Source organism: Geotrypetes seraphini, chromosome 1 (genome assembly GCF_902459505.1).
Source record: "Geotrypetes seraphini chromosome 1, aGeoSer1.1, whole genome shotgun sequence".
NCBI lineage: Eukaryota > Metazoa > Chordata > Amphibia > Gymnophiona > Dermophiidae > Geotrypetes > Geotrypetes seraphini.
This window is the reverse complement of record NC_047084.1, coordinates 208,332,520-208,348,175: the sequence shown is the minus strand read 5'-3', so window position 1 is coordinate 208,348,175 and position 15,656 is coordinate 208,332,520. Positions and strand designations below refer to the sequence as shown.

General features: G+C 45.0%; 1 protein-coding gene across 1 annotated transcript in view; it reads right to left on the bottom strand.

The window, feature by feature from the left end:
- The window catches only part of LONRF1 (LON peptidase N-terminal domain and ring finger 1), a 95,447-nt gene extending 84,288 nt beyond the window's left edge, over positions 1-11,159 (bottom strand). Inside the window, exon 1 of the mRNA XM_033944515.1 lies at positions 10,315-11,159. Coding sequence (XP_033800406.1) covers positions 10,315-10,924 — 610 coding nt within the window. The 5' untranslated portion in view covers positions 10,925-11,159. The remainder of the gene's footprint in view (positions 1-10,314) is intronic.
- Between the last annotated feature and the right edge of the window lie 4,497 nt (positions 11,160-15,656).

Genomic DNA, 15,656 nt, shown 5'->3' with positions numbered 1-15,656 from the left:
CTTACTGCAATAGGATGGAGGGAGAGTTGGCCATTAAGAAGAAATTAGGTTCTGTAATACAGTGTGGCCAAAATGACCATCTTCTCTGGAATAGGATTCTCAACAGTAGTGAGATGTGAAAGTGTGGATTGAGGACCAAGTAGCTTCTTTGCAAATTTTATTAATAAGAGTGGATTAAGAAAGCCACTGAGGCTGCCATCGTTCGAACTTTGTGTGCGGTAGCACGTCCCTTGAGTTGCAACCCAGACCAAGCACAGAAGGAGGAAATACAGGCCGCTAGCCATGTGGAAATATTTCTCTCGGTGAAAGTTTGTTGGGATCAAAGGAGATGAACAGTTGAGGTAAAGTCCTGTTTGGTTTAGTCCTTTGCAGGTAGTACACCAAGGCAGACTTACAAGTCTAATGTATGAAGAGCTGCTTCTCCAAGATGAGAATGGGGCTTTGGAAAAAAGAATGGAAGCACAATAGACTATTTGTGATGAAATTCCGCTAACATTTGGAAGGAATTTAGGACTAGAACCATGGTGAAATACTGATATAGTGGGTCGGAAACCAATGCTTGAAGTTCGCTGATTCGACGAACAGAAGTGACAGCAATCAAGAAAATCACTTTTCAAGTGAGAATCTTGAGATGAGTAGATGCTAATGGCTTAAATGGTGGTCATCAACTTGGCAAGGACTACATTAAGATACCAGACATCTGGAGGCAGTTTTAACGGATGTTTGGAGTTGAAAAGACTAGAAACCAGAGGATAAGTGACCATAGGTTTATCGTTGACAGGAATATGGAAAGCACTAATAGCACCGAGGTGGACTCTGACTGACATGGTTTTGAGGCCAGAAATGGAAAAATTGAGAAGGTAATCGGAATTGAAGGCAGTGAAGAAGTTGAAGGCTCTTGATGATGAAGAGGTAAAACGTGTCCACTTCTATTGATAGCATTGCTAGATAGATGGTTCTCTGGATGCAGCAATAATGGCATGAACAAGATCAGAGATATGAAAATCTGTTGAAGTTGCACCGAAAGGTACCAAGCTGTCAAGTGTAAATACTGCAAACTGGGATGTAACATGGATCCATGACTGAGTGAGTAGAAACGGAAAGATCCGACGTCGAATCAGATCCTTGATAGTGACCTGTAGAAGGGAGAACTAAGGTTGACTGGGCCACCGAGGAGCTATCAGGATCATGGTGGCTGATTCTCTCTTGAGTTTGATCAAGATCTTCAGAATGAGAGGGATTGGTGGAAATGCATCTAGGAATTTGTTTGTCCAATCCAGAAGGAATGCATCTACCTCAAGACATTGCGGAGAGTATTGTCTGGAACAAAATTGAGGCAGCTTGTGATTGAGGGGAGATGCAAACAAGTCTGAGGAATTCCCCAAAACTGGAAAATGTGACCGAGTACTCTGAAGTCAAGGGTCCCTCATGTGGTTGAAGGAATCTGCTGAGTTTGTCGGCCAGGATATACTCTGTTTCCCTTGTACATATATATAGCAGTGTTCTTCAGCCACCGGTCCGCGGACCAGTGCCAATCCACAAAAATTTCCTGCCGATTCGTGGCCCGATGAGTTGGGTACCTGCATGTCTCCCTCCCTTCACCGACATTTTACTTTCCTCCATCCACCCCCCCCAGAATAACAGTGGCTTCCTCCCCCTCCCCTCCCAGCAGGTCTCAGTATTCTAACTTGCCTGCATCAGTGCCAGTAGCGTCAGAGCAACAATTCACTTAGGCAGCCTTGGGGCTTTTGCCGAGTTGTAGCCCACCTCTGATGATGTGACTTCCTCTCTTTCTTTGAGGCACCTAAATGAATCGTTGTGCTGACACTACTGACACTGCTGCACCAAGTTAAAATACTGAGCTGCTGCTAGTCCGGGTAAGGGAAGGTGCTATTTAGAGAATGACACGGTGGCGGTTTACCCGCGGCCACCGCATTTTAGCCGCGGGTCACCCGCCGAAAACGGGGAAGAAAACTAGCAGTCGCTGCGGCGACGGAGACAAGGCCATTCACCGCCCGCGGGGCGGTGAATGGTCTTGTCTCCGCAGTGAGGTATCAAGGATCGCGCGGTCCCCGCAGCCACCGCCCGCCCGCCCGTAGCATTTAGCCAGCTCCCTCCCTCCACCTCACCTTAAATTTCGAGTTTTCCGGCTTCCTTTTTTCCGAGCCGCACGTGTTCAAAAATCCGTGCACGCGCGGCTGCGCGAGTCAATCAATCTTCTCCTCTGACGCAACCGGAAACAGGAAGTTGCAGGAGAGGAGAAGTTTGATTGACTCGCGCAGCCACGCATGCACGGATTTTTGAACACGTGCGGCTAGGGAAAAAGGAAGCCGGCAAACTCGGAACGAATATAAGGTGAGGTGGAGGGAGCGTGGGGGCTGCTGGACCATTCTTCATTACTTTGCCATACTAATTCCATTCTATGTTAGGTGCCACGGACTCAGATTCGAGTCCTAGCAATGATGAGTTAAAGATCCCAAAAGAAGCCAACTTCTAAATCCAGTGGTTAGAGCTACACTACACTCCTTGTGACCCTGAGCAAGTCACTTAATCTCTATTGCTTCTGACACAATGGGCAGTTCCAAAGACCAAGACTGGCCAGTGTCAAAGACAGGATGCTGAGCTTGATAGACCCTTAGTCTCCACTGTTTTTAGTGATCAACAAAGTTCTATGTTTCTATAATCACCCTAATTCTGTTATCATTGGACTAGATATTCAAAATGATTTAAATGGCCAGGACAGGCTCCTGGCTGTTCAAATCATCTGTCCAGGGCTAACCAGGCATTTTCAATCTTCATGTTCAGCCCAAATGGTGTCACACAATTCAGCAAAAATACCCAATGTTGTTCCTCATAATTTAAATATTGCTCATAGAAGGAACAACATTGGGTATTTTTGCAAATGGAAGTTGGAGGGTTAATTCCCTTGAAACAGCCAATTGAGTGAAACATGAATTCATGCTGGGACACAAGATAGGTTGAATTTGTTTTGAATTTAAAAAGAAAAATGATCAATGAAGAATACTATAATGGCAAGAAAATATAATGATAAAACAGCAACTAATTTTGCCTATTTTTATATATTAAAAAAGTACTACATAAGGTGAATGTCCATATTGCTGTCTGTTGTTCTGCTGAGCACTGGCATTGAAACAGCAAAATGCATTTATTGCATACTTGTCCTCTGTCGGAAACATTATGGTGGTATATTAGTTGTGTTAATAAAAATGTATAAACAAAGCCCTGCCAGCTGAACATCTCTTTCTCTAGTTCAGCAGCAGGAACTTTGATTTATAAGAATGGAATACGCTAAATATTAGAGTACTAAGGCTTATATGGATGCTGCGGGGACGGTGACGGGGCGGTGAATGGGATGGCAGTGGCGGTGACGGGGTGGTGAAAGGGATGGCAGTGACGGTGACGGGGCGGTGAATGGAATGGCGGTGACGGGGCGGTGCAGAGGATGGTGGGCCGGGGACGGGGACAGATTTTTTCCCCGTGTCATTCTCTAGTGCTATTGCCACTGGTTGGAGGTGGAAAGGGGAGCTGTTGGTGGTAGGTGAAAGAAGAAAGGAGAGCTACAGATGGTAGGGGAAAGGGGGCTCTGCTTCTGCTGGTCAGGGGAGTTGCCACACTGGACTGGAAATGGAGGATAGTGAAGGGGGAACTGCTGCTGGACAGAGGAAAAGAAATGAAGAGCTGCTACTGGACCTGGAGGGAGGGAGAAGGAGAGATGCTGCTCAACTGTGGGGAGGGCAGGGGAGAAGGAGGCAGAGAGAGTGAATTGGTGGACAGGGGACCGTGGTCTCAGGGAGGGAGAGATGCTAACAGGGGGAGAGCAAGAAAGGCATACGAGGCTGTTCAAAAAGTATCAGACCTATATATAAAAAAATATTTGGTTTTCTTTTTATTCAAATTTTACATTTTAGACAAGCACTTCAACTTGACTATAGATTAAAATTAAAATACAGGAAACATGGATGGTATCCCCATCCAGGGTATTATTGAAAGAAAAATTTAACATTCATTATTTCATCTACAATGACCCAAGACTTAAATAAACAACAAAGATGGAAATCACACACACACACAAAAAATAAAATTTTTTAAAAAATTTAAAAACCTTATATTCAGATACAACAATCTTATACTAATCTCCTTCAAAGTAGTCCCCTTACGCTGCCACACACTTCTTCCAACGGTTCTGCCACTGTTGAAAGCAGCGCTAGAACGCCTCTTTTGAGATTACTCGCAACTAGTCCATCGCATTATGCATGTCGTCTTCTCTTGACTGAAATCTGGTCCCTGGGGCATTTTCAGCTTGGGGAAAAGCCAGAAGTCACACGGAGTCATGTCGGGAGAGTAGGGAGCCTGAGGAATTACAGGTGTGTTGTATTTGGCCAGGAAACTCTGTATCAAATATGAAGGTGTGTTATCGTGATGGAGTTGCCAATTGCCCGCAGCCCATAGGTCCGGCCGTTTGCATTTCATAGCATTATGAAGGCGACAAAGAACCTCATCTGCAAGTTCTCTGATCGTGATTCGACGATCCTGTATCACTAGGGTCCTCACTTGGTCAATGACGATCTCATTTCTGGGTGTTGAGGGCCTACCAGAACGTGCTTCACTCTCCCCTGATGTGCAGCCATCTCTGAAGCGGTTGTACCACTCCTTTATCTGTGTGCTGCACATTGCTTCATCCCCAAAGGTCTGTTGAATCCTATGGATCGTTTCCATTTGGGAATCACAAAGCTTTACACAAAATTTAATGTAGCATTGTTCAACTTTTTCTGTCATTTTGTCAAAAATGAAAATTCAACGGCGCTCACTTACACTTCCTCATTCATCAGCGGTCAGCCGGCAACTGACAGCTTCTGTAGGCGGTTAAAAATTCAAGCATGTGCATTAGGATCGCCTACATATGTGCACCAAACCACGCCTCTCTAGCTTTATTTGTTTATGAAAGAAAAATTAAGGTCTGATACTTTTTGAACGGCCCTCATACAATAATAATTATTATTTATGTATATGACACCATACCGGGGAGGTTCTAAGCAGCTCAAAGCATGAGAAAAACAATACATACATACATTTTCAATGAAAATCATGATAAAATTCAATAAAAAGCAATGCATACATTTCAATAAAATTGATCGGAATAAAAGTACAAACATTACAATAAGTTGATCAAGATAAAACGGCAAACTATGCAAGTAAGAAGCATAAAAATCAAATGGAAACATGATTGAAATAAGAGAAAAGTAAATTCATTTCGATGTCAGCCTATTAAATAATTGAGTCTTTAGTAATTTCCTAAAATCTAAGTAAGAAGAAGCTTCTAGCATTATTTTTCCCAAGCCATGTATCCATTTTAGTGGCCTGACAAGAGAAAGTTTTCTCGATGAACCTCTTGTAGCGGCAAGATTTTATAGAAGGATAAGTAATAACTGCACTCTCCGTGTATTTTTGTTACAATGACTCCAGAAAAAATGAGAAAGGAGATAACCTGGTACCAGACCAAATGCTATTTTGTAACAAATGCAAGAAAATTTGAACAGTATTCTAGACTCCAGTGGTGGCCAGTGCAGTTTGTGATAGAAGGGAGTGTTCTGGACTACCCTTAATCTCTTAAAAATGTTCAAATAAGACCCCACATCTAATATAATAAAACCCTAAGCCGCGCATGCGCACTCCCACCTGCGTGCTCCTGTTTTCCGTGTGCTGTAGGGCACCGCAGGTAGGAGTGCACATGCGCGCGAATCTCTCTCTCTTTCTCTCTTCCCTCAAGGCGGCTGTCGGCGACTGCAGGCCGCCACGGCTATCGGCAGCTGCAGGCCGCGGCAGGCGAGCACGGAGCCACCATCAGCAGGTGGCAGTCAGCCCGAGAAACCCCTGACCTACAGGCCGGGCCGAAGTTTATTTTTCACTTAAAAGACGCTGCAGTGGTTCCTCTCACAAGCCGCTCCTGCGTCGGAGAAGGCGGCGATCGTGAGAGGTGCCGCCGGAAAGTTAAGCTGGTCGAGGCTTGGGCTGTTCGGTCCATGCAGGCTCCTCTCTTGCGGTCTTGCCGGCGGACAGGAGGGGAGCTAGACTGAGGGAGAAAATGCTGCTGCACAGGGAAATGGAGGGAGAGGGAATGCTGTGGCTGCTGCACAGGAAAGTAGGGAAGGAGATAGGAAGAAAGACACAGGGACAGAGACAGAAAGACAAGACAGACAAAGGGGGCCAGGGAGAGAGACAGACAGAAAGAAAGACAGCGGGACAGAGAGAGAAACAGAAATAAAGACAGACAGACATATATTCTAGCACCCGTTAATGTAACGGGCTAAAATACTAGTATATAATATTACAATAGTCCAGTATACTTAGAATTTCTGGTACGAAGCTTCCAGAGCACTGAAAAACATTTCTTAATAAGTAAGTCGGTATGTTTCTCCAATGTAAGGTGTCTATCCAATGTTACTCCTAATATTTTAATGGATTGTTCAATATTGTAATTCAACCCATTCATACATATCATTGTTTTTCTGAACTTATCATTAGGTGTTGCCAGAAAGAATTTAGTTTTTTCCTTATTCAATTTCAATTTGAACGCCGTTATCCAAAGCTCCATCTGGTTTATAATAGTTGCAAGAAAGTTTGTAAATTCACTGCTCTAAAGTACACAGATTGAGAAGTCTGTCCCCATACGCCTAATGACGAAGACCAGGCACCATTTTAGTAGCCTTTCTCTGGATCAACTCCATCCCTTTATATCTTTTTGAAGGTGCGGCCTCCAGAATTGTATACAATATTTTAAATGGAGGTCTCACCAAAGTCTTATACAGGGGCATCAATACCTCCTTTTTTTCCCTTCTGGCCATACCTCTCTCTTTGCACCCTAGCATCCTTCTTTCTAGCTTTTCAACCTGTTTGGCCACCTTAATATCATCACATACAATCACACCCAAATCCCGCTCTTTTGGTGTGCACATAAGTTTTTCACCCCCTAAACTGTATTGTTTACCCCATAAAATGTACTGTTCCCTCAGCAGCCCAAATGCATAACCTTGCATGGCTTAGCATTAAATTTAGCTGCCAAATTTCAAACCATTCTTCAAGCTTCACCAAGTATTTCTTTATGTTATTCACACCAACCTGGTGGGTGTCTACTCTTTTGCAGATTTTGGTATCATCCACAAAGAGGCAAATCATCCATAGTAGTTGAAAATTGGAGGGTGGGCCAATGTTATGCTGATTTTTTTTTTAAAAGGGTTCCAGGGGTGATCTAGGAAGTTACAGACCAGTAAGCCTGTTTTCAGTGCCAGAAATAATAATGTAAATTATTATAATGCAAACTATTATAAAAAAAATAAAAATTACAGAACATGTAGACAAACACAGTTTAATAGGACAGAGTCAGCATGGGTTCACCCAAGGGAGGTCTTGCCTCCAAATTTGCTTCATTTTTTTTAAGGTGTGAATAAACATGTGGATATAAGTGAGCTGGTTAAGTAGTGTATCTAGATTTTCAGGAAAGCAAAAGAAAAGCATTGTGGCATGAATGTTCGTGATGTCAGATTTATTGAATTACATAAGTCTGTAGTGCTCTGTATCACCCACTTTTAGCCACATAACACAAAAAGTTAAGAAGAAAACGGACCCAACACGAGGACCTACTCTTACTGGAACATTGGTCCTCAACTTGGCAACTAAGTTTTAATGCCAAAAAGTGTAAGGTCATGCACCTTGGCAGCAGAAATCCATGCAGAACTTGCACCCTAAACGGTGAGACCTTAGCAAGAACTGCAGCAGAACCGGACTTGGGAGTGATCATTAGTGAAGACATGAAGACTGCCGATCAAGTGGAGAAAGCTTCCTCCAAGGCTAAACAAATGATGGGTTGTATCCGAAGAAGTTTCATCAGCCGGAAGCCCAAAGTTATAATGCCGTTGTACAGATCCATGGTGAGACCTCATCTAGAATATAGTGTACAATTCTGGAGACCACATTATCAAAAAGATGTGCGGAGAATTGAGTCGGTTCAGCGAATGGCCACCAGGATGGTCTCAGGACTCAAGGATCTCCCATATGAGGAACGGCTGGGTAAGTTGCAGCTATACTCACTCGAGGAACGTAGAGAGAGGGGAGACATGATCGAGACGTTCAAATATGTCATGGGCCATATTGAGGTAGATGAGGATATCTTTTTTCTTAAAGAACCTATGCGACAAGAGGACATCCGTTGAACTCAGGGGTGGGAGATTTCATAGTGACACCAGGAAGTATTTCTTCACCGAAAGGGTGGTTGATCATTGGAATAGTCTTCCATTGCAGGTAATTGAGGCCAGCAGTGTGCTAGATTTTAAGAGAAAATGGGATAAGCATGTGGGATCACTTCAAGGAAGAAATTAGGGGGTGGGGGGTTATTAGAGTAGGCAGACTTGTTGGGCCGAGGCCCTTTTCTGATGTCATCTTCTATGTTTTTATGTTTCTATGTTGACAGAGAATGTGGTACATGTAACAGTGGTTAATGTAGCTGGGCTTAAGAAAGGTTTGAATATGTTCCTGGAGGAAAAGTCCATAGTCTGCTATTGAGACAGACATGTGGGGAACAACTATTTGTCATGGATCAGTAGCATACTATTTGGGTTTCTGTCAGGTACTTGTGGTCTGGACTGGCCACTGTTGGAAACTGGGGCTAGAAGGACCATGGTCTGACCCAGTATGGCTATTCTTATGTTTTTATGCAACACCTAGTTACTAATAAACCAAGTTAACTGTAAAAACAACCCACATTGAAGTAGAGCAGACCAAGGGGAACTGGAACTAAAAAGACAACCCTGACTACCCATTTTGTAATTTTTAACCTGCTCTTTCCACCAGTCAGAAGGCAGCAATAGTGAGCACACTGCATGAAGAAGTAAAACTCCTGGGTCTTGATGCTCAGAACCTAATAATAATAATAACAATTTATATACCGCAGGACCGTGAAGTTCTATGCGGTTTACAATGATTAGAAATGTTACAGATTGAATGGAATAAACAAAGTACAGACTTAGTGATTGATAGTTCTAGAGATCGTTTGTTGAGGACTAAGATTGTATAGGTTGGTTTCCTAAGTATTTCAGGAACTGATGTGTTTTTAGGCATTTCCTGAATTCCCTATAGGTAGTAATTGTTCTAGGTCTTTACCCCATAGTGCTGCTTGACGTGAGAAAAGATATTGGTGATGACTTAAATTTACAACCTCTAAAGCTGGTGCTAGAGGCAATTAGTGTGTGCAGAGTGTTCAAGGGGTCCAACATGCTGCTTGCACTGGTCTCGGCTCTCCCTGTGACATGACTTCCTGGTTGTGGGACAAGAAGTGACATCACAGGGAGAGCTGAGGCCAACACAGGCAGCAAGTTGGAGATGCTGCTCATGCCATAGAAGTTAAAGATGTATGGTGGAAGGGAAGCGCCACTGCCTTGGGTACTTCTCACCCTTGCTGTGCTTGCTGGACCTTTGGTCTGTCCCAGTATGGCAATTTTTATGTTCTTACTTTTAAATACTTATGTGGCATAAATGCACAAGGCAAGTTTCAACTGAAAAAAAATTCTTTAATGAGACCAGAGAGGGGCCAGATGAAGATGAAAGGGGATAGACTAAAGTAACCTCAGAAAACACTTTATGGAAAGGGTAATGAAAGCATGGAATAGCCTCCCAGTGGAGAAGGTTAAACAGAAAAGTGTACCTGAATTCCAGAAAGCTTGGGACATTGGAGCTCTAAGGGAGTGGAAGTGATAGTAAACAGCATGGATAGGCAGGCTAGATAGGCCATGCAGTCTTTATCTTGTGTTCATTTTTGTGTCTCTTTTTTGGCTTGGAATGTCATTCTACACAAACAAGACCAGACCACAGAGAGCACGAGGAGAGATTATGATGCAATAACTCGGGCACTTCGCCAGACAACAGAAGAAACTTCTTACAGATCCAGACGCTCCACCTAGTGTTCCGCTCACCCCCCCCCCCCCCCCTTGTGACGTTAACATTAAACAACCGTTGCGCGTCTGCGCTCGCCTTCCCTTTACATAACTGCATTTAGTCACAAAAGAAAGTAGCGGGCATCCGGGAGATCGCAGTACTACGGACTTCTTCCGCCTTACTCACTGCATTGAAAACATATGAAGTCCTATTTGCCTAGGTCATAACACAAATGAGGCCAGCAACACAAATCCTGGCAATATGTTGCTACCTCCTTAACAGAGGAGAAAAGTGACAGCGTCCCCGCCCCCAAACCGCTGTCAAAGGATGACAGATAGGGAAGGCTCAATAGCACCTGTGTGTTTTTACCTGATTTCGTGTGTTCCAGGGTGATCCTCCGAGCCTCCTCGAATTGTCCCTTCCACAGGAGCTCATCCAGCCTGTTTAGCTCCTTAGCTCTGTGGCTCTGCACTGGGAACCACTTTTCGGTCAGATGGTTCAGGACGACGCTGGTGCGGTTCCCCGTTTTCTGCCCACCCTCCTCTTCTAGGCGGCCCAAACTCTGCGAGCAGAAGCGGCATCGGCTCAAGAGCTCCCTCCGCAGGCAGCGCCGGCAGTAGCTGTGGCCACAGGATGCAGTCACGGGCTCCCCCAGGAAGCCCCCGCAGCCAGGACAGCACAGCTCGGCTCCCTGCCCGTCCCCTCGCACCCGCACGGGCGCGATGCCTTCATGAGCTCGGTAGCTCAGCAAGAGAGCCTCCACCAGCGTGCCAAGCCGTCCGGGCCTCACGGGGCCGAGGCGCAGCGCCGCCGCGTACGTCTCCAGCGCCTCTTTCAGTCGGTTGCTGAGCGCCAGCAGGTCCCCCCTCTGTAGCAGCGTCTCCGCCTCGTTCTCTGCATTCTCAGCCTTAAATCCCGGTGGGGAGCGGCCGCTGTCGCTCACCGGTTCCTGCCTACACAGAGAGGCGGGGATAGCCATCCTTCTTCGGTGGGCCCCCAGCTTCCTGCAGAGGCTCGCAGGACGCCCAGGCGGGGGACAACACCTCCGCGCGCACAACCTCCCAAACCGTTATTTCGCCATAGTCCCCATTACTGTAAAGCGAACCTTGTTCTTTAATAATGTCCAGGTTCCATTACTAACCCTACCCCGCCCCCTTCCGTCTCGCGTTTTCCCTTTATTACTTTCGTCCTACTGCAGCGTTTGCTTAAAATCGAGTGGTGTCACGTGGCCCGCGAATTGCTCGCTGATTGGCTCTTCTGCCTATGGTTACAAAACTTCCCTTGCTCGCGTTTCATAACGGTGCCCGGTGTGTGGGCGTGAGATGAGTTTCTGAGAGAGCAGGAGGGGGAGACGTCCAAAGCCGTCTCCTAGAAGAAAACTAACGTATCGGAGATATGTGCACACGTTTAAAAATAGTTTCGTAAATAAATTGTGCTCAACTGTGGTGTCTGGTGTAATGTGGATTCAGGCTCTGCATGCGATGCTGTAATGTTTATGTTAGGGCTGCTTTTGGGTGAATAAAAGGCAAAATAAAATGTGTCAGTTGTTAGGCATCAGGAAAGAAAAATAACTTTATTAGTCCTAAACCCCTGTTTGTCTGTTTCGTTTAGATTGTAAGCGCTATTGTTTGATTTAATTTGTTTTCTATCCTGTTCTCAAAGAGCTCAGAACAAGTTACATGTTAACATACATATATAGTTAACAGCAGTGGCGTACCTAGCATATGTGACACCCGGGGCCCATCATTTTGATACCCCCCCCCCCATCTATATGAAAAACATGAATTTTAGTAACAATCCACATATCGCACAAGAGTGTACCTAGGAAAAGGCAGCATCTTAAACACTGCAGTGAGCACTAGAACATCAACACACATTGTAAAACTAAACAACCCAGATCCTGCATAGTCAATTGATCCTGCAGTCAATGCCAACTGAAAACTATGTTCTTTTCATACACACAGAATAGAGATACACCCTCGCCCAATATAGAATAGAAACTAAAAATAGAAATATGTAGACAAAAGTTAAACTGAACCGCCAAGAAACCAGACTCTGCATACAATGCACCACCACAACACCACAAAAATAGTAACACATGTCCTCTAATACTGTGCAAAATATAGACAGTAGATGTAAATTTGAAAAAAAACTGATACATAACAATCACCACTTTACAAATAAAAATAAAACAAATAATGAGAAATAAGAAAATACCATTTTATTGGACTAAACCATTTTTCAATTAGCTTTCAGAGGCCAAATCTTTCTTCAGAACAGTACTGTTATGGTATCCTGTCCTGACCTGAGGAAAAGGATTTAGTCCAAAAAATTGCCTTATTTCCATTTCCTGTTTATAAAATTTTATCAATACAGTTACAATACTACTTGATTCTAAGTAAAAGTAACAAAAAAATCTTTTTACCTTTTGTCATTTCTGCTTTAATCATCTTCTCTTTGCTCTCTTCTTTCTATACAGCATTTGTCCTCTCTCCCTTCCATGCAACATCTGCCCTTTCTTTGCCCCTTCCACCCAGCTTGTGCCCTCTCTCTCTACCCCTTCCATCTACTGTCCACTCTCTCTCTGCCCCTTGCATCCACTGTCCACCCTCTCTCTGTTCCATATGACATCTTCCCTCTTTCTATGTCCCTTCAATAAACTATCTCCTGTGCCCTTTCTCTCCTTTGTACATGATTCATTGTGGCTTCACCCCCTCCCCTATGCTCTGGCATCTCTCTCTTCTCCTTTCATTCCTTCTCACTCCACCCCATGGTCTGGCATCTCTATCTCCTTCCCTTCTCTCCCCCCATGCCCTGGCATCTCCCTCCTATCTCTCCCTCTGACACCTCCTCTCCTTTCTTTCCCTCTGGTCTGGCATTTTGTCTCCTTTAGTTTCCCTTCCTTCCCCCCATGCCCTGGCATCTCCTCTCCTTCCGTCTCCCCCTCCCACTCCATTATCTAGCATCTCTTCTCCTTCCTTTCTCTCCTTCCTTCCACCTGGTCTGGCATCTGCCTCCTCCCCCTCCCCCTGACATATCTCCCCCCCCAATGGTCTGGTAGCTCCTTTCCTTTCATCCCATGGTCTTGGCATTTCTTTCCTTTCCCTTCCTTGGTGTTCCTTATCCCCTCTCTCTCCCCAATTGGATGCAGCAGCAGCAGCAGCACTTCTCTTCCCCTCCCCAATTGGGTGCTGCAGCAGCAGCACTTCTCTTCCCCTCCCCAATTGGATGCAGCAGCAGCAGCACTTCTCTTCCCCTCCCCAATTGGGTGCTGCAGCATTTCTCTTCCCCCTACTCCCCCCCAAAAAATTGGGTGCAGCAGCAGAACATTTCTCTTCCCCCTTCCCCCATTGGGTACAGCAGCATATCTCTTCCCTCTCCCCCCCTTGGGTGCAGCAGCACTTATCTTCCCCCTCCCTCTCCTCTATTGGGTGCAGCAGCAGCATCTCTCTTCCCCCTCCCCCTGGGTGCAGCAACAGCATCTCTCTTCCCCCCTCCCCGGGTGCAGCAGCAGCATTTCTCTTCCCATCTCTCCCATCGGCGGAGTCACAAGCTTCCCTCCATCGCTGACCTCTTGCTGCTTTTCCTTGCTTCGGGCCTTTCTCATTGCCGGGTCCTGCCTTCGCGGAAACATAAAGTAGGCAGGACCTGGCAGCCAGGAAGGCCCATAGCAAGGAAGAGCAGCAAGACAAGTTTTAACTTCCTTCCATCGCTGACCTGTCTCCCTTAGCTTCCCTCCGTCACTGACCTTAGCCCTAGCTAACTCATGCTCCGGGACTCAAACATGTGCATGCCTTCTCTTTTCCTCCCCCCCCCAGAACGTAACTTCCGGTTTCGGAGGGAAGCTGGCACACACACCTTAAAGCCCCGAAGCATGAGTTCGCTATGGGCTAAGGTGCAAAATCGCCAAGCCAGTGAGAGGTGGGGGTTGTTGTTTTTTTTAAAATGTTGAGCAGCGGCAGGATTCGCAATAGATGGCAGCCGGGCGATCATCTAAATTAGCCGGGTGCTACGCCCGGCTAAAAGCCCCTAGGGCAGTGGTAGGCAAACTCATTAGTCAAAAGAGGCAAAATCAACACAACGATTAAGATTTTTTTTGAGAGCCATACCCCGTGCCCACTTGCCCTACGATGGCTACGTCAACCTGACTGACACCCCGCTCGTCCGCACGTAATCGAAATTGATTCGTGGCAGAGCCTAGAGAATGACGGGAAAAAATTTATCTTCATCCTGTCCCCATAAGCTCAGTCTCCATCCCCGCAAACCACCTGATTCCATCCACACAAGCCTTGAATTGTTTTATATTGAACTTATTATATTAAAGTAAAAAAAGAAACAATATTCTGTACAATTGTCAATTTATAAATCAGCGTCTTCTCCCTACTCTCTCTTCCCCATTTCCCTTCAGCGTCCTTAGCCCACTCTCTCTCCACTTTCCTTCAGTGTACACACATAAAAACAAGCAAGTAATTTTATATCATTTTCATTCTATTCATTCATAGAAATTAAAGTCTAAATAATGCCATCCACATAACAAAACATGATTTTACAAAAATAATTCCCTGCACAGTCAAGCCTGCAAGGATTACTAGATGTCTTTCTGCAGCTCCCCTCCCTCCCCCTTACCTTCGTGGCCAAGTCAAAATAATCTACCAACAATAAAATTTTAAAAACACAAAGCACACTGTACGCAGAGAAAATGTTAATTATCATTTATATTTCGCAGGTTTTCAAAGAGGTCAAGGCAGAGGACTTTATGCAATGTCACCTCAGTAACAACTATACAAAAATAGACAAATATACCCCCTCCCTTTTTTATGTTCAAACAGTTTTTATTGAAGGAAAAAACATATACAGCATTTACCCACAGAGTAAGACATGCCATACACAAATAAGAGTTTACAATACGCAGGGCCAGAACTCTGAAGGCTCCACTTCTTCAAGCTCTGCATACAACATCATTCCTTCAAAATTTTTATATCTTATTATCAAATAACCTATGTCAAACCCACAAACCAATAAACCATAATAACAGGAGAAAATAATCAGGTACAGGTCATCAAATCCCACAGTCCCACCCAAACCACCCCCACCCCCAAAACCTCCCTGTTCCAAAACAGACACTAGAATTCCTTGCCAAAACAGAAGTAACTTCCCCCAGGAATAGAAGAGGGAAAAGAGATAAGAAAAGAAAAGAGAAGAAAGAGAAAGGAAAGATCACCTGGTGCCTCCTCAAAGATGGAACATGCCCGGGCCTCAGAAAGAATCACAAAGAATTCAAAATGTCACTTCGAGTCCTCGGAGATAATGAAAAAAGGTAAGAATTCCAGATTCGAAGGAAGAGACGCTTTCTGTGCAAGCTGAAAGACGCATCCTTCCGCTCCAGCAGCAGCAGAGCATGCAAGCGATTCCTCCAAGCCCAAAAAGAGGGCAAAGTATCACCAATCCAAACAGATAGAATTACCTTCTTCCCCAGCACCCCCACCCGTCTCATAAACTGCCGCTGCCCCGAATCAGGTAAACAAAAGGCCTCATATTTATCCAGCAGGAGACCGGCTGCCGAAAAGGGAAGCGTCAATCCCAAAACACGCTCCACATAAGATAGAACCTGCCTCCAAAAACGCTTGATTTTCACACAAGACCAAAAGGCATGAATAAACGAGTGAGGTTGCTGGTGACATTTGGGGCACAAAGGAGAATCCGTAAAACCT